Source organism: Dendrobates tinctorius, unplaced genomic scaffold (genome assembly GCF_039654945.1).
Source record: "Dendrobates tinctorius isolate UK_male_01 unplaced genomic scaffold, ASM3965494v1 ptg000137l, whole genome shotgun sequence".
In the NCBI taxonomy this organism is placed as follows: domain Eukaryota; kingdom Metazoa; phylum Chordata; class Amphibia; order Anura; family Dendrobatidae; genus Dendrobates; species Dendrobates tinctorius.
In genome coordinates this window covers 849586-869745 of record NW_027361805.1, presented here as the reverse complement: position 1 = coordinate 869745, position 20160 = coordinate 849586, and the positions used below count along the sequence as shown (strand labels likewise).

Sequence of the window (20160 nt, the reverse complement as noted above, 5' to 3'; positions counted from 1 at the left end):
TACAATCTATGAGGAAAGAGGTAGACACAAAAGGTGGGTGGTAACAGTTGCCCTGATTGCATGGACCAGCCATAATGTTAAGTGTGTAACAGTACAGACACAGAGGGCTAATGGATGCATAAAGCATGTGGGAACATGATGCGGGGAACCTGGTTATGGTAAAACTTTTGGCTGTGCCACACAGGGTTAGATTAGGTTAATGTGTTGAGGTGGTAGGCCAGTCTGAATAAATGCGTTTTCAGGGCACGCTTAAAATTGTGGGGACTGGGGACTAATCGTATTGACCTGGGAAGTGCATTGCAAAGAATTGGCGCAGCACGTGTAAAGTCTTGGGGACGGGAGTGGGAGGTTCTGATTATTGAGGATGCTAACCTCAGGTCATCAGCAAAACGGAAGACTCGGGTAGGGTGGTAGACTGAAACAAGGGAGGAGATGTAGGGTGGTGCTGAGCCATGGAGGGCTTTGTGGGTGAGGGTAATAAGTTTGTACTGGATTCTGGAGTGGATGGGTAGCCAGTGTAATGACTGGCACAAGGTAGAGGCATCAGTATAATGATTGGTGAGGAATATGATCGTGGCTGCAGCATTCAAGAGATTGAAGAGGGGAGAGTTTGGTAAGAGGGAGACCGATTAGAAGAGAGTTACAATAGTCCAGACGAGAATGAATAAGAGAAACAGTAAGAGTTTTTGCGAAGTCAAAAGTAAGAAAAGGTCGAATTCTAGAAATGTTTTTGAGGTGCAGATAACAAGAGCGAGCCAGTGATCGGATGTGGGGGGCATGTTGCTGGGGAGTAATAGTGGAACCACACACAGAAATGGCAGTGTCGGGTATAGGTACATTAGTAGCGGGAGGAAACAAGGAGTTCAGTCTTTGACAGGTTCAGTTTCAGATATAGTGAGGACATGATGTTAGACACAGCGTTTAGACAATCACCGGTGTTTTCTAGAAAGGCAGGCGTGATGTCAGGAGAAGAAGCGTATGATTGGGTGTCATCAGCATAGAGATGGTACTGGAAACCAAATCTACTGATTGTTTGACCAATAGGGGCAGTGTACAAAGAGAAGGGGGGGGGGGGGAGGGTTAAAAAAAAAACCTAGACAAGTTTGGTGTCTGTGAACTCCTAATGACATGGAGAATCACAATGGCAGGTCAGTGTTAGCATTTAGTAAACATGGTAAAAAAACAACTGTAGAATTGCATTTTTTTGCAATTTCACCGCACTTGGAATTTTCCCCCCGTTTTTCAGTACGCGACATGCTAAAATCAATGGTGTCATTCAAAAGGACAACTCGTCCTGCAAAAAACAAGCCCTCACATGGCCATATTGACAGAAAAATAAAAAAGGTATGGCTCCGGGGAGGAGGGGAGCGAAAAATGTAAAATGAAAAAAAATGGCAAACATCCCGAGGGGAGGGTGAAGGGGTTACAGTGTTGACATGTTTGCTATTAGGTTTAGGGTCCTACGATGGTGGGCTCACATGGATTGGCCAGTTAATGTACTAAGTCTCTTCATTATAGCAGTAATGCAGGCACGTCACCCACCAGTGTCTGCTGACAGCTCAGCTCTAGTACACGGGCTGCTGCATTGGTGTCTTTGTATGTAGCTGTCATGGCAGCTTGCACCTCCTCCCAAGTGACTGATCATGACCAAAACATCATCACAGGTCTTTCAGATTTCCCAGACTCCTCCCACACATGTGACTGATCACATGACAATATCATCTCCAAAAGGTCTTTGGCTTTTTCAGACTTGAGCCTGACTCCTCCTCCTGCACATGTGACTGATCACATGATTGTGACAGCATCGAAGATCCTTTATCCCAGTAAGAGCCATCATCTGGAACGTTAGTGGTCAGAATAAGTGTTTCTGTCATGTTGTGTGGTCTGTAAGGCAGTGTGTTTGTGCAGTCAGATTATGTAGTCTGTAACTGTGTGTACCATCATATTGTGTAGTGTGTGGTCTATAACACTGCCATCATATTGTGCGGTCTATAAGGCTATGTGCACACGTAGTTTTTTGTCTCTGCGGATTTTGTAGAGAAAACTGCAGGTAAATCCGCAGGACAAAGACCTGCGGTTTTACACCTCATAATGGATGAGGTGTAAAACTTCAGCGTTTCTGCACCAAACAATTGACATGCTGCGGATTGTAAACCACAGCAAAACCGCGCAGAAAAAAACGCAGCATATGCACAGCTTTTTTTTATTTCCATAGGAAATAAAGGTACTGTACAACACAGCAGAATCTGCTGCGGATCCACAGAGCCAAAAACGCTGCGGAAACCACAAAGTGTGCACATACCCTAACACTGCTATCATATTGTGTGGTCTGTAACACTTATCATTGTGTATGGTCTGTAACACTGTGTGCTATTATATTATGTAGTGTGTGGTCTATAACATAGTTTGTGTTATCATATACACTGCATGAGCCGCACACAGCCTCCCTATATATACTGCATGAGCCCCACACAGCCTCCCTATATACACTGCATGAGCCCCACACAGCCTCCCTATATATACTGCATGAGCCCCACACAGCCTCCCTATATACGCTGCATGAGCCCCACACAGCCTCCCTATATATATACTGCATGAGTCCCACACAGCCTCCCTATATATACGCTGCATGAGCCCCACACAGTCTCCCTATATATATATATATATATACTGCATGAGCCCCACACAGCCTCCCTATATCTACACTGCATGAGCCCCACACAGCCTCCCTATATACGCTGCATGAGCCCCACACAGCCTCCCTATATATATATATATATATACTGCATGAGCCCCACACAGCCTCCATATATATATATATATATATATATACTGCATGAGCCCCACACAGCCTCCCTATATCTACACTGCATGAGCCCCACACAGCCTCCCTATATACGCTGCATGAGCCCCACACAGCCTCCCTATATATATATATATACTGCATGAGCCCCACACAGCCTCCCTATATACGCTGCATGAGCCCCACACAGTCTCCCTGTATATATATACTGCATGAGCCCCACACAGTCTCCCTATATATATATATATATACTGCATGAGCCCCACACAGCCTCCCTATATATATACTGCATGAGCCCCACACAGCCTCCCTATATATACTGCATGAGCCCCACACAGCCTCCCTATATATACTCCATGAGCCCCACACAGCCTCCCTATATACACTGCATGAGCCCCACACAGCCTCTCTATATATACTGCATGAGCCCCACACAGCCTCCCTATATACGCTGCATGAGCCCCACACAGCCTCCCTATATATATATATATATACTGCATGAGCCCCACACAGCCTCCCTATATACGCTGCATGAGCCCCACACAGTCTCCCTATATATATATATACTGCATGAGCCCCACACAGCCTCCCTATATCTACACTGCATGAGCCCCACACAGCCTCCCTATATACGCTGCATGAGCCCCACACAGCCTCCCTATATATATATATATATATATATATACTGCATGAGCCCCACACAGCCTCCCTATATACACTGCATGAGCCCCACACAGCCTCCATATATATATATATATATATATATATACTGCATGAGCCCCACACAGCCTCCCTATATCTACACTGCATGAGCCGCACACAGCCTCCCTATATACGCTGCATGAGCCCCACACAGCCTCCCTATATATATATATACTGCATGAGCCCCACACAGCCTCCCTATATACGCTGCATGAGCCCCACACAGTCTCCCTATATATATATACTGCATGAGCCCCACACAGTCTCCCTATATATATATATACTGCATGAGCCCCACACAGCCTCCCTATATATATACTGCATGAGCCCCACACAGCCTCCCTATATATATATATATACTGCATGAGCCCCACACAGCCTCCCTATATATATATATACTGCATGAGCCCCACACAGCCTCCCTATATATATATACTGCATGAGCCCCACACAGCCTCCCTATATATATATATACTGCATGAGCCCCACACAGCCTCCCTATATATACACTGCATGAGCCCCACACAGCCTCCCTATATATATATACTGCATGAGCCCCACACAGCCTCCCTATATATATATACTGCATGAGCCCCACACAGCCTCCCTATATACACTGCATGAGCCCCACACAGCCTCTCTATATACTGCATGAGCCCCACACAGCCTCCCTATATCTATACTGCATGAGCCCCACACAGCCTCCCTATATATATACTGCATGAGCACCACAGCCTCCATATAACGACAATGCATGAGCCCCACACAGCCTCCCTATATATACTGCATGAGCCCCACACAGCCTCCATATATCTACACTGCATGAGCCCCACACAGCCTCCCTATATATACACTGCATGAGCCCCACACAGCCTCCCTATATATACTCCATGAGCCCCACACAGCCTCCCTATGTACTGCATGAGCCCCACACAGCCTCCCTATACATTGCATGAGCCCCACACAGCCTCCCTATATATACTGCATGAGCCCCACACAGCCTCCCTATATATACTGCATGAGCCCCACACAGCCTCCCTATATATACACTGCATGAGCCCCATACAGCCTCCCTATATATACTGCATGAGCCCCACACAGCCTCCCTATATACTGCATGAGCCCCACACAGCCTCCCTATATACTGCATGAGCCCCACACAGCCTCCCTATATCTACACTGCATGAGCCCCACACAGCCTCCCTATATATATATACTGCATGAGCCCCACACAGACTCCCTTTATATATATACTGCATGAGCCCCACACAGCCTCCCTATATATATACTGCATGAGCCCCACACAGCCTCCCTATATATACACTGCATGAGCCCCACACAGCCTCCCTATATACACTGCATGAGCCCCACACAGCCTCCCTATATATACTGCATGAGCCCCACACAGCCTCCCTATATATACGGCATGAGCCCAAAACAGCCTCCCTATATATACGGCATGAGCCCAAAACAGCCTCCCTATATACAGTGGGGCAAAAAAGTATTTAGTCAGTCAGCAATAGTGCAAGTTCCACCACTTAAAAAGATGAGAGGCGTCTGTAATTTACATCATAGGTAGACCTCAACTATGGGAGACAAACTGAGAAAAAAAAATCCAGAAAATCACATTGTCTGTTTTTTTTTCATTTTATTTGCATATTATGGTGGAAAATAAGTATTTGGTCAGAAACAAGCAATCAAGATTTCTGGCTCTCACAGACCTGTAACTTCTTCTTTAAGAGTCTCCTCTTTCCTCCACTCATTACCTGTAGTAATGGCACCTGTTTAAACTTGTTATCAGTATAAAAAGACACCTGTGCACACCCTCAAACAGTCTGACTCCAAACTCCACTATGGTGAAGACCAAAGAGCTGTCAAAGGACACCAGAAACAAAATTGTATCCCTGCACCCGGCTGGAAAGACTGAATCTGCAATAGCCAACCAGCTTGGAGTGAAGAAATCAACTGTGGGAGCAATAATTAGAAAATGGAAGACATACAAGACCACTGATAATCTCCCTCGATCTGGTGCTCCACGCAAAATCCCACCCCGTGGGGTCAGAATGATCACAAGAACGGTGAGCAAAAATCCCAGAACCACGCGGGGGGACCTAGTGAATGAACTGCAGAGAGCTGGGACCAATGTAACAAGGCCTACCATAAGTAACACACTACGCCACCATGGACTCAGATCCTGCAGTGCCAGACGTGTCCCACTGCTTAAGCCTGTACATGTCCGGGCCCGTCTGAAGTTTGCTAGAGAGCATTTGGATGATCCAGAGGAGTTTTGGGAGAATGTCCTATGGTCTGATGAAACCAAACTGGAACTGTTTGGTAGAAACAGAACTTGTCGTGTTTGGAGGAAAAAGAATACTGAGTTGCATCCATCAAACACCATACCTACTGTAAAGCATGGTGGTGGAAACATCATGCTTTGGGGCTGTTTCTCTGCAAAGGGGCCAGGACGACTGATCCGGGTACATGAAAGAATGAATGGGGCCATGTATCGTGAGATTTTGAGTGCAAACCTCCTTCCATCAGCAAGGGCATTGAATATGAAATGTGGCTGGGTCTTTCAACATGACAATGATCCAAAGCACACCGCCAGGGCAATGAAGGAGTGGCTTCGTAAGAAGAATTTCAAGGTCCTGGAGTGGCCTAGCCAGTCTCCAGATCTCAACCCTATAGAAAACCTTTGGAGGGAGTTGAAAGTCCGTGTTGCCAAGCGAAAAGCCAAAAACATCACTGCTCTAGAGGAGATCTGCATGGAGGAATGGGCCAACATACCAACAACAGTGTGTGGCAACCTTGTGAAGACTTACAGAAAACGTTTGACCTCTGTCATTGCCAACAAAGGATATATCACAAAGTATTGAGATGAAATTTTGTTTCTGACCAAATACTTATTTCCCACCATAATATGCAAATAAAATGAAAAAAAAAACAGACAATGTGATTTTCTGGATTTTTTTTTTCTGTTTGTCTCCCATAGTTGAGGTCTACCTATGATGTAAATTACAGACGCCTCTCATCTTTTTAAGTGGTGGAACTTGCACTATTGCTGACTGACTAAATACTTTTTTGCCCCACTGTATACGGCATGAGCCCCACACAGCCTCCCTATATCTACACTGCATGAGCCCCACACAGCCTCCCTATATATATATATACTGCATGAGCCCCACACAGCCTCCCTATATATATACTGCATGAGCCCCACACAGCCTCCCTATATATATATACTGCATGAGCCCCACACAGCCTCCCTACATATATATATACTGCATGAGCCCCACACAGCCTCCCTATATATATACTGCATGAGCCCCACACAGCCTCCCTATATACACTGCATGAGCCCCACACAGCCTCCCTATATACTGCATGAGCCCCACACAGCCTCCCTATATCTACACTGCATGAGCCCCACACAGCCTCCCTATATATATACTGCATGAGCACCACAGCCTCCATATATCGACAATGCATGAGCCCCACACAGCCTGCCTATATATACTGCATGAGCCCCACACAGCCTCCATATATCTACACTGCATGAGCCCCACACAGCCTCCCTATATATACACTGCATGAGCCCCACACAGCCTCCCTATATATACTGAATGAGCCCCACACAGCCTCCCTATATACTGCATGAGCCCCACACAGCCTCCCTATACATTGCATGAGCCCCACACAGCGTCCCTATATATACTGCATGAGCCCCACACAGCCTCCCTATATATACTGCATGAGCCCCACACAGCCTCCCTATATATACTGCATGAGCCCCACACAGCCTCCCTATATATACTGCATGAGCCCCACACAGCCTCCCTATATATACACTGCATGAGCCCCATACAGCCTCCCTATATATACTGCATGAGCCCCACACAGCCTCCCTATATATACACTGCATGAGCCCCACACAGCCTCCCTATATATACTGCTTGAGCCCCACACAGCCTCCATACAGTGGGGCAAAAAAGTATTTAGTCAGTCAGCAATAGTGCAAGTTCCACCACTTAAAAAGATGAGAGGCGTCTGTAATTTACATCATAGGTAGACCTCAACTATGGGAGACAAACTGAGAAAAAAAAATCCAGAAAATCACATTGTCTGTTTTTTTTTCCTTTTATTTGCATATTATCGTGGAAAATAAGTATTTGGTCAGAAACAAGCAATCAAGATTTCTGGCTCTCACAGACCTTTAACTTCTTCTTTAAGAGTCTCCTCTTTCCTCCACTCATTACCTGTAGTAATGGCACCTGTTTAAACTTGTTATCAGTATAAAAAGACACCTGTGCACACCCTCAAACAGTCTGACTCCAAACTCCACTATGGTGAAGACCAAAGAGCTGTCAAAGGACACCAGAAACAAAATTGTAGCCCTGCACCAGGCTGGGAAGACTGAATCTGCAATAGCCAACCAGCTTGGAGTGAAGAAATCAACTGTGGGAGCAATAATTAGAAAATGGAAGACATACAAGACCACTGATAATCTCCCTCGATCTGGTGCTCCACGCAAAATCCCACCCCGTGGGGTCAGAATGATCACAAGAACGGTGAGCAAAAATCCCAGAACCACGCGGGGGGACCTAGTGAATGAACTGCAGAGAGCTGGGACCAATGTAACAAGGCCTACCATAAGTAACACACTACGCCACCATGGACTCAGATCCTGCAGTGCCAGACGTGTCCCACTGCTTAAGCCTGTACATGTCCGGGCCCGTCTGAAGTTTGCTAGAGAGCATTTGGATGATCCAGAGGAGTTTTGGGAGAATGTCCTATGGTCTGATGAAACCAAACTAGAACTGTTTGGTAGAAACACAACTTGTCGTGTTTGGAGGAAAAAGAATACTGAGTTGCATCCATCAAACACCATACCTACTGTAAAGCATGGTGGTGGAAACATCATGCTTTGGGGCTGTTTCTCTGCAAAGGGGCCAGGACGACTGATCCGGGTACATGAAAGAATGAATGGGGCCATGTATCGTGAGATTTTGAGTGCAAACCTCCTTCCATCAGCAAGGGCATTGATGATGAAACGTGGCTGGGTCTTTCAACATGACAATGATCCAAAGCACACCGCCAGGGCAACGAAGGAGTGGCTTCGTAAGAAGCATTTCAAGGTCCTGGAGTGGCCTAGCCAGTCTCCAGATCTCAACCCTATAGAAAACCTTTGGAGGGAGTTGAAAGTCCGTGTTGCCAAGCGAAAAGCAAAAAACATCACTGCTCTAGAGGAGATCTGCATGGAGGAATGGGCCAACATACCAACAACAGTGTGTGGCAACCTTGTGAAGACTTACAGAAAACGTTTGACCTCTGTCATTGCCAACAAAGGATATATCACAAAGTATTGAGATGAAATTTTGTTTCTGACCAAATACTTATTTTCCACCATAATATGCAAATAAAAGGAAAAAAAAACTGACAATGTGATTTTCTGGATTTTTTTTTCTCAGTTTGTCTCCCATAGTTGAGGTCTACCTATGATGTAAATTACAGACGCCTCTCATCTTTTTAAGTGGTTGAACTTGCACTATTGCTGACTGACTAAATACTTTTTTGCCCCACTGTATATCTACAGTGCATAAGCCCCACACAGCCTCCCTATATATACAATGCATGAGCCCCACACAGCCTCCTTATATATACAATGCATGACCACCACAGCCTCCCTATATATACACTGCATGAGCACCACAGCCTCCCTTTATATACACTGCATGAGCACCACAGCCTCCCTATATATACACTGCATGAGCCCCACACTCATGCAGTATATATAGGGAGGCTGTGGTGCTCATGCAGTATACAGTGGGGAAAAAAAGTATTTAGTCAGTCAGCAATAGTGCAAGTTCCACCACTTAAAAAGATGAGAGGCGTCTGTAATTTACATCATAGGTAGACCTCAACTATGGGAGACAAACTGAGAAAAAAAAATCCAGAAAATCACATTGTCTGTTTTTGTTTCATTTTATTTGCATATTATGGTGGAAAATAAGTATTTGGTCAGAAACAAAATTTCATCTCAATACTTTGTGATATATCCTTTGTTGGCAATGACAGAGGTCAAACGTTTTCTGTAAGTCTTCACAAGGTTGCCACACACTGTTGTTGGTATGTTGGCCCATTCCTCCATGCAGATCTCCTCTAGAGCAGTGATGTTTTTGGCTTTTCGCTTGGCAACACGGACTTTCAACTCCCTCCAAAGGTTTTCTATAGGGTTGAGATCTGGAGACTGGCTAGGCCACTCCAGGACCTTGAAATGCTTCTTACGAAGCCACTCCTTCGTTGCCCTGGCGGTGTGCTTTGGATCATTGTCATGTTGAAAGACCCAGCCACGTTTCATCTTCAATGCCCTTGCTGATGGAAGGAGGTTTGCACTCAAAATCTCACGATACATGGCCCCATTCATTCTTTCATGTACCCGGATCAGTCGTCCTGGCCCCTTTGCAGAGAAACAGCCCCAAAGCATGATGTTTGCACCACCATGCTTTACAGTAGGTATGGTGTTTGATGGATGCAACTCAGTATTCTTTTTCCTACAAACACGACAAGTTGTGTTTCTACCAAACAGTTCCCGTTTGGTTTCATCAGACCATAGGACATTCTCCCAAAACTCCTCTGGATCATCCAAATGCTCTCTAGCAAACTTCAGACGGGCCCGGACATGTACAGGCTTAAGCAGTGGGACACGTCTGGCACTGCAGGATCTGAGTCCATGGTGGCGTAGTGTGTTACTTATGGTAGGCCTTGTTACATTGGTCCCAGCTCTCTGCAGTTCATTCACTAGGTCCCCCCGCGTGGTTCTGGGATTTTTGCTCACCGTTCTTGTGATCATTCTGACCCCACGGGGTGGGATTTTGCGTGGAGCACCAGATCGAGGGAGATTATCAGTGGTCTTGTATGTCTTCCATTTTCTAATTATTGCTCCCACAGTTGATTTCTTCACTCCAAGCTGGTTGGCTATTGCAGATTCAGTCTTCCCAGCCTGGTGCAGGGCTACAATTTTGTTTCTGGTGTCCTTTGACAGCTCTTTGGTCTTCACCATAGTGGAGTTTGGAGTCAGACTGTTTGAGGGTGTGCACAGGTGTCTTTTTATACTGATAACAAGTTTAAACAGGTGCCATTACTACAGGTAATGAGTGGAGGAAAGAGGAGACTCTTAAAGAAGAAGTTACAGGTCTGTGAGAGCCAGAAATCTTGATTGCTTGTTTCTGACCAAATACTTATTTTCCACCATAATATGCAAATAAAATGAAAAAAAAACAGACAATGTGATTTTCTGGATTTTTTTTTCTCAGTTTGTCTCCCATAGTTTAGGTCTACCTATGATGTAAATTACAGACGCCTCTCATCTTTTTAAGTGGTGGAACTTGCACTATTGCTGACTGACTAAATACTTTTTTTCCCCACTGTATATAGGGAGACTGTGTGGGGCTCATGAAGTGTATATATAGTGAGGCTGTGTGGGGCTCATGCAGTATGTATAGGGAGGCTGTGTGGGGCTCATGCCGTATATATAGGGAGGCTGTGTGGGCCTCATGCTGTATATATAGGGAGGCTGTGTGGGGCTCATGCAGTATATATAGGGAGGCTGTGTGGGGCTCATGCAGTATATATAGGGAGGCTGTGTGGGGCTCATGCAGTATATATAGGGAGGCTGTGTGGGGCTCATGCAGTATATATAGGGAGGCTGTGTGCGGCTCATGCAGTATATATGATAACACAAACAATGTTATAGACCACACACTACATAATATAATAGCACACAGTGTTACAGACCATACACAGCCTCCCTATATATACTGCATGAGCACCACAGCCTCCTTATATATACTGCATGAGCCCCACACAGCCTCCTCATATACTGCATGAGCCCCACACAGCCTGCCTATATACACTGCATGAGCTCCACACAGCCTCCCTATATGCACTGCATGAGCCCCACACAGCCTCCCTATATGCACTGCATGAGCCCCACACAGCCTCTCTATATGCACTGCATGAGCCCCACACAGCCTCCCTATATGCACTGCATGAACCCCACACAGCCTCCCTATATGCACTGCATGAGCCCCACACAGCCTCCCTATATGCACTGCATGAGCCCCACACAGCCTCCTCATACTGCCTGAGCCCCACACAGCCTCCCTATATACACTGCATGAGCTCCACACAGCCTCCCTATATATACTGCATGAGCCCCACACAGCCTCCCTATATATACTGCATGAGCCCCACACAGCCTCCCTATATGCACTGCATGAGCCCCACACAGCCTCCCTATATGCACTGCATGAGCCCCACACAGCCTCCCTATATGCACTGCATGAGCCCCACACAGCCTCCCTATATGCACTGCATGAGGCCCCATAGCCTCACCATATACTGCATGAGCCCCACACAGCCTCCTCATATACTGCATGAGCCCCACACAGCCTCCCTATATACGGCATGAGCCCAACACAGCCTCCCTATATATACGGCATGAGCCCAAAACAGCCTCCCTATATATATGGCATGAGCCCAAAACAGCCTCCCTATATATACGGCATGAGCCCCACACAGCCTCCCTATATCTACACGGCATGAGCCCCACACAGCCTCCCTATATATACACTGCATGATCCCCACACAGCCTCCCTATATACTGCATGAGCCCCACACAGCCTCCCTATATACACTGCATGAGCCCCACACAGCCTCCCTATATATACTGCATGAGCCCAACACAGCCTCCCTGTATCTACACTGCATGAGCCCCACACAGCCTCCCTATATATACTGCATGAGCCCCACACAGCCTCCCTATATATACTGCATGAGCCCCACACAGCCTCCCTATATATACTGCATGAGCCCCACACAGCCTCCCTATATATACTGCATGAGCCCCACACAGCCTCCCTATATATACTGCATGAGCCCCACACAGCCTCCCTATATACACTGCATGAGCCCCACACAGCCTCCCCATATACTGCATGAGCCCCACACAGCCTCCCTATATATACTGCATGAGCCCCACACAGCCTCCCTATATATACACTGCATGAGCCCCACACAGCCTCCCTATATATACTGCATGAGCCCCACACAGCCTCCCTATATCTACACTGCATGAGCCCCACACAGCCTCCCTATATATACACTGCATGAGCCCCACACAGCCTCCCTATATATACACTGCATGAGCCCCACACAGCCTCCCTCTATACACTGCATGAGCCCCACACAGCCTCCCTATATATACTGCATGAGCCCCACACAGCCTCCCTATATATACACTGCATCAGCCCCACACAGCCTCCCTATATATACACTGCATCAGCCCCACACAGCCTCCCTATATATACACTGCATGAGCCCCACACAGCCTCCCTATATATACTGCATGAGCCCCACACAGCCTCCCTATATGCACTGCATGAGCCCCACACAGCCTCCCTATATATACACTGCATGAGCCCCACACAGCCTCCCTATATATACACTGCATGAGCCCCACACAGCCTCCCTATATATACACTGCATGAGCCCCACACAGCCTCCCTATATATACAGCATGAGCCCCACACAGCCTCCCTATATCTACACTGCATGAGCCCCACACAGCCTCCCTATATCTACACTGCATGAGCCCCACACAGCCTCCCTATATATACTGCATGAGCCCCACACAGCCTCCCTATATCTACACTGCATGAGCCCCACACAGCCTCCCTATATATATATATATATATACTGCATGAGCCCCACACAGCCTCCCTATATATACTGCATGAGCCCCACACAGCCTCCCTATACATACTGCATGAGCCCCACACAGCCTCCCTATATACACTGCATGAGCCCCACACAGCCTCCCCATATACTGCATGAGCCCCACACAGCCTCCCTATATATACTGCATGAGCCCCACACAGCCTCCCTATATATACACTGCATGAGCCCCACACAGCCTCCCTATATATACTGCATGAGCCCCACACAGCCTCCCTATATCTACACTGCATGAGCCCCACACAGCCTCCCTATACATACACTGCATGAGCCCCACACAGCCTCCCTATATATACACTGCATGAGCCCCACACAGCCTCCCTATATATACACTGCATGAGCCCCACACAGCCTCCCTATATATACACTGCATGAGCCCCACACAGCCTCCCTATATACACTGCATGAGCCCCACACAGCCTCCCCATATACTGCATGAGCCCCACACAGCCTCCCTATATATACTGCATGAGCCCCACACAGCCTCCCTATATATACACTGCATCAGCCCCACACAGCCTCCCTATATATACACTGCATGAGCCCCACACAGCCTCCCTATATATACTGCATGAGCCCCACACAGCCTCCCTATATGCACTGCATGAGCCCCACACAGCCTCCCTATATATACACTGCATGAGCCCCACACAGCCTCCCTATATATACACTGCATGAGCCCCACACAGCCTCCCTATATATACACTGCATGAGCCCCACACAGCCTCCCTATATATACGGCATGAGCCCCACACAGCCTCCCTATATCTACACTGCATGAGCCCCACACAGCCTCCCTATATCTACACTGCATGAGCCCCACACAGCCTCCCTATATATACTGCATGAGCCCCACACAGCCTCCCTATATCTACACTGCATGAGCCCCACACAGCCTCCATATATATATATATATACTGCATGAGCCCCACACATCCAACCTATATATACTGCATGAGCCCCACACAGCCTCCCTATACATACTGCATGAGCCCCACACAGCCTCCCTATATATACTGCATGAGCCCCACACAGCCTCCCTCTATATACTGCATGAGCCCCACACAGCCTCCCTATATATATACTGCATGAGCCCCACACAGCCTCCCTATATATATATATATATATATACTGCATGAGCCCCACAAAGCCTCCCTATATTCACTGCATGAGCCCCACACAGCCTCCCTATATACTGCATGAGCCCCACACAGCCTCCCTATATCTACACTGCATGAGCCCCACACAGCCTCCCCATATACTGCATGAGCCCCACACAGCCTCCCTATATATACACTGCATGAGCCCCACACAGCCTCCCTATATATACACTGCATGAGCCCCACACAGCCTCCCTATATATACTGCATGAGCCCCACACAGCCTCCCTATATGCACTGCATGAGCCCCACACAGCCTCCCTATATATACACTGCATGAGCCCCACACAGCCTCCCTATATATACACTGCATGAGCCCCACACAGCCTCCCTATATATACACTGCATGAGCCCCACACAGCCTCCCTATATATACACTGCATGAGCCCCACACAGCCTCCCTATATATACACTGCATGAGCCCCACACAGCCTCCCTATATATATACGGCATGAGCCCCACACAGCCTCCCTATATCTACACTGCATGAGCCCCACACAGCCTCCCTATATCTACACTGCATGAGCCCCACACAGCCTCCCTATATATACTGCATGAGCCCCACACAGCCTCCCTATATCTACACTGCATGAGCCCCACACAGCCTCCCTATATATATATATATATATACTGCATGAGCCCCACACAGCCTCCCTATATATACTGCATGAGCCCCACACAGCCTCCCTATACATACTGCATGAGCCCCACACAGCCTCCCTATATATACTGCATGAGCCCCACACAGCCTCCCTCTATATACTGCATGAGCTCCACACAGCCTCCCTATATATACACTGCATGAGCCCCACACAGCCTCCCTATATATATATATACTGCATGAGCCCCACACAGCCTCCCTATATACACTGCATGAGCCCCACACAGCCTCCCTATATATACAGCATGAGCCCCACACAGCCTCCCTATATATACAGCATGAGCCCCACACAGCCTCCCTATATAGACAGCATGAGCCCCACACAGCCTCCCTATATACACTGCATGAGCCCCACACAGCCTCCCTATATACTGCATGAGCCTCACACAACCTCCCTATATATACTGCCTGAGCCCCACACAGCCTCCCTATATACTGCATGAGCCCCACACAGCATCCCTATATACACTGCATGACCCCACACAGCCTCCTTATATATACACTGCATGAGCCCCACACAGCCTCTTATATATACACTGCATGAGCCCCACACAGCCTCCCTATATATACTGCATGAGCCCCACACAGCCTCCCTATATATACACTGCATGAGCCCCACACAGCCTCCCTATATATACAGCATGAGCCCCACACAGCCTCCCTATATACACTGCATGAGCCCCACACAGCCTCCCTATATACTGCATGAGCCTCACACAACCTCCCTATATATACTGCCTGAGCCCCACACAGCCTCCCTATATACTGCATGAGCCCCACACAGCATCCCTATATACACTGCATGAGCCCCACACAGCCTCCTTATATATACTGCATGAGCCCCACACAGCCTCCTTATATATACACTGCATGAGCCCCACACAGCCTCCCTATATATACTGCATGAGCCCCACACAGCCTCCCTATATATACACTGCATGAGCCCCACACAGCCTCCCCATATACTGCATGAGCCCCACACAGCCTCCCCATATACTGCATGACCCCCACACAGCCTCCCTATATATATATATATACTGCATGAGCCCCACACAGCCTCCCTATATATACACTGCATGAGCCCCACACAGCCTCCCCATATACTGCATGAGCCCCACACAGCCTCCCCATATACTGCATGAGCCCCACACAGCCTCCCCGTATACTGCATGAGCCCCACACAGCCTCCCCATATACTGCATGAGCCCCATAGCCTCCCTATATGCACTGCATGAGGCCCCATAGCCTCCCTATATGCACTGCATGAGGCCCCATAGCCTCACCATATACAATGCATGAGGCCCCCATAGCTTCCCAATATACTGCATGAGGCCCCCATAGCCTCCCCATTTGCAACATGACGCCACTATAGCCTCCCCATTCGCAGCATGTCACCCCCATAGCCTCCCCATTCCCACCCAAACATCCCATACTCATGGATATAAAAAAAAACAAAAAACACTCACCTCAGCCCATTCCCCGGCGCTCTGCTTCTCTCTCTGCTTCTGATGCGCTGACTATCTGCAGTACATAGCTGACGTGAAGTGACATCATCGCATCAGCTGTTTCACATACTGATTGGTGGAGGAAGTGGCCGGAGGCCCCTCCTCCACCAATGCAGTCAGCAGACCTTGGGCCTCTGGTTTCCGGGCCGGACTGAGACAGCCAGAGTGCCGGATGTGACCCCCGGGCCGCACTTTGCCCAGGTCTGGTCTATGACATTGTGTGTTTGTGCTATCTTATTGTGTGTGGTCTATAACACTGTGTCTAATTAACCTCCATTTTATTTCATAAATCAGTAACAAAAATAAGCAACTTTATATTATATCTAATCAGAGAAATCTGCTTTTCTCTCCTCCAGGGCCGATCATTCAGTCTCCATTCTGAGGTAAAGTCTGTAGTCAGTGAAGACTTTCCCATTACTGAGATAGTAGATGACAGTTGGTGCTTATAACGTTCTATGGAGACCTGTAACTGTCGTTTCAGCACAATGTCTATCTGCCTCTCTTCCATTCTTAGAATTAAAAGCACAAATTGCCGTCTTCTATTTCTGTCTTCACTGAATACAGAATGACTGATCAGAGGAGAAAGCAGCAGATTTCTCTGATAAGAAATATTACAAAGTTTTATGTGTACTATTCGTTTACAAATTAAAAAATCAAAACAATGCTTACTCTTTAGCATATGTTGCAGGGACAGTATTTGACTGTCGCTTAAGGACTAGTCATCTCCTCTGACTTCTTGTCTGTTTTAGTACATAACAATTTTGGATCATATGTTGTGGACAGCTTTGTTGTGCTGATCCGCTGCTATCGCTCCTGGAAATTTATGAATAGATTGATAATTGGGCATTAGTGTTCATCTTTACAATAGATCCCTGCACAGTGAGACACTGGCAGCACAGTCTGGACAGTATCCTATCTCCAACTAGGAACATCCAGTTGTTTAACGCTTTATAGACCAGGCAATTCTCTTTGTTTTTGGTGTCTTTTCCCCTCCCCTTCTTCAAAGAGCCATTATTTTCTTATTGTTCCATCACTATAGTAATATTAGGTCTTGTTTTTTTGTATCCTGGGATGCAGTTTTGAACTGACAGCATTTATTTTCCCATAAAATGTACTGAAGAAATGGGCAAAAAATTACAAGTAGGATGAAATGCTAGAAAAAAAATTGCAATTCCACCATTGTTGCTTTTGCAAACCTGATTTTTCCAGGTCAGTGCAATTGTGGCAAGAAGGTCATTGGTAAAATACTAAAGGGGAGATATGTGTCACTGAGGATGTTAGCCCCAGTGATATGAACCTGGAAAAAAGCTCCAGTACACTATGTGCTTAGAGGGTTTAATCAGCCATGTTAAGGGCTCAGTTTTTATGGGTGGGCGTTGTTCACCGTGTCTCCATCCCAGCCAGGGCCGGTTTTAGACATATTGGGGCCCTAGGCAAAATTGAAAGTGGGGCCCCCATGTCCATATAAAACACGTACATGTTACACCGATGCCCGTGTTTTCAATCAGTGTGCCATCTGTGTTTTTCCGGTATGGATAATGGAAATGAAATTACAAAGCTTCTCATATACTTTCCATGTTAAACACAGACGGCACATGTACAGCACATGGACAGTACACGTATGGCACATTTACACGGACCCACAGACTTGTACTGGCCCTTGTCATCTGTGCTGCTGGGAAAACACGGACATGAGTGCAGCACCGTAGGTCAAATAGTGAACATGTGGCATCTGTGAAAAACATGATCGGTCGTGTGAAGGGGCCCGTACAGTCACATAATAGAAAACATTAGCAGAAGTTCCGTCTTTTTCTACATCCTACATCACAAACAGCAGAATAAAAAGCGATTAAGAAAAAGTCCTACATGTCCCCCAAACTACTCTGCTAAATTCCCCAGAGCCACAAGAGCCCTGCAGCTCAGTGCTAAGACTGGCACAGACCCCCAGAGCCACAAGACCCCTGCAGCCCAGTGCCAAGACTGACGAAGACCTCCGAAGCCACAAAACCCCTGCAGCCCAGTGCCAAGACTGACGAAGACCTCCGAAGCCACAAAACCCCTGCAGCCCAGTGCTAAGGCTGTGTGCACACGCTGCGGATTTTGCTGCGGTTCCGCAGCGGTTTTGGCCGCTGCGGACCCGCAGCAGTTTCTGCTGCGGTGTACAGTACCATGGATTCCCTATGGGAATCAAAAACCGCAGTGCAGACGGTGCGGAATTTTCCGCGCGGATTATCTGCGGTTTTCATCCGCGCGGATTTTATTTTGTAAAATCCGCAGGTGAAACCGCACCTAATCCGCAGCGTGTGCACACAGCCTAAGACTGACAGAGACCCCCAGAGCCACAAGACACCTGCAGCCTAGTGCCAAGACTGACGTAGACCCCCGGAGCCACAAGAACCCTGCAGTCCAGTGCTGAGACTGGCAGAGAACCCCAGAACATCGATGCTGGAGCCGCAGGAGATTTATCATTTCATTCTAATTATTTTCACATTCTCAGAAAACCCCTGTAGTGTCTGTTCACACACATGATTTTTGCTGCGGACTGATCTACTGTATCCTGAACACACCACTCAGAAAGAGAGATATATATCAAATAAAAAATAAATTTTATTAAGTAAATTCATATCATAGATAAATAGACAAACAAAATACAAGTAAGAGGAAGGAATGAATACCCAAGTGAAATACACACAAATACAGGAATAAAGCGCAGCATTAGCACAGCATGTGCGGAATGCCATAGGAATGCATGGGGGGCGTTCTGTACACGATTTTTAAACTTTTTCGCAGCGTTTTCGCGCCGAAAATCGCGGCAAAAACGCTTAAAAATTGCATCGTGGGCACACAGCCTTACAGTTCTCCATAGAAACTTATGTGCACCACTCGTCACCTTCTATCTCCTATTTATTAACTGAATACAGATTTTACCCATAAATTGAGAATGAATGATCAGTCCTTTTAGGAGAAAGAAGGAGATTTCTCTGATAAGATATATTACAGAGTTTCTTATTTTCAATTGTACTATCGATTTATGGAAACAAAAAAGTTAAAACGACGGTTACTCTTAATTTGCTGCCTAATGACCCAAACTTTATGACCCATATTACGCCTGTGTGAAATTTGCCTTCACGTGGTTATTTCTGCATTCTTGTGTGGGGAATTCTATAGGATGGAGTTTGCTTTTTATATTTCTGTATGAGTTTGCCAATATAATTTTAAATCTTTAGAATAGTGTAATACTGTACATATAGGATGTAAATCTTAATGTTATTTGACTTCTTTTCTCCTCTAGGTTCTTGAACAAAAAAACTATTATTTTCCTGACTGCCCCACTAAGGATGGAAATGAACAGCAAACAGATGGTTGAGAATATATTAAATCTCACCCTAGAGATAATCTACCTGCTGACTGGAGAGGTGAGGGGTTGTAAAAAGTGTCTTGTTTTGTGTCAAAGTGGATTGTGCTGCGTAACCTACACACAGTGTCAGGTTTGTGCTGTTACACTGATTACAATGATACCTGGGTGATGAAATC

The 20160-nt window shown here is 46.8% G+C and overlaps 1 protein-coding gene across 2 annotated transcripts in view; it reads left to right on the top strand.

Annotated features, from left to right (window-relative positions):
• The first annotated feature begins 1711 nt into the window (after window positions 1-1711).
• The window catches only part of LOC141048586 (uncharacterized), a 142787-nt gene continuing 124338 nt past the window's right edge, over window positions 1712-20160 (top strand). The window contains exons 1-2 of one of the 2 annotated variants that reach the window (XM_073544309.1): window positions 1712-1823; window positions 19919-20042. In XM_073544309.1, the coding sequence (XP_073400410.1) occupies window positions 19965-20042 (78 nt within the window). In that variant the 5' untranslated portion in view covers window positions 1712-1823; window positions 19919-19964. The other variant, XM_073544310.1, reaches the window with a different exon arrangement.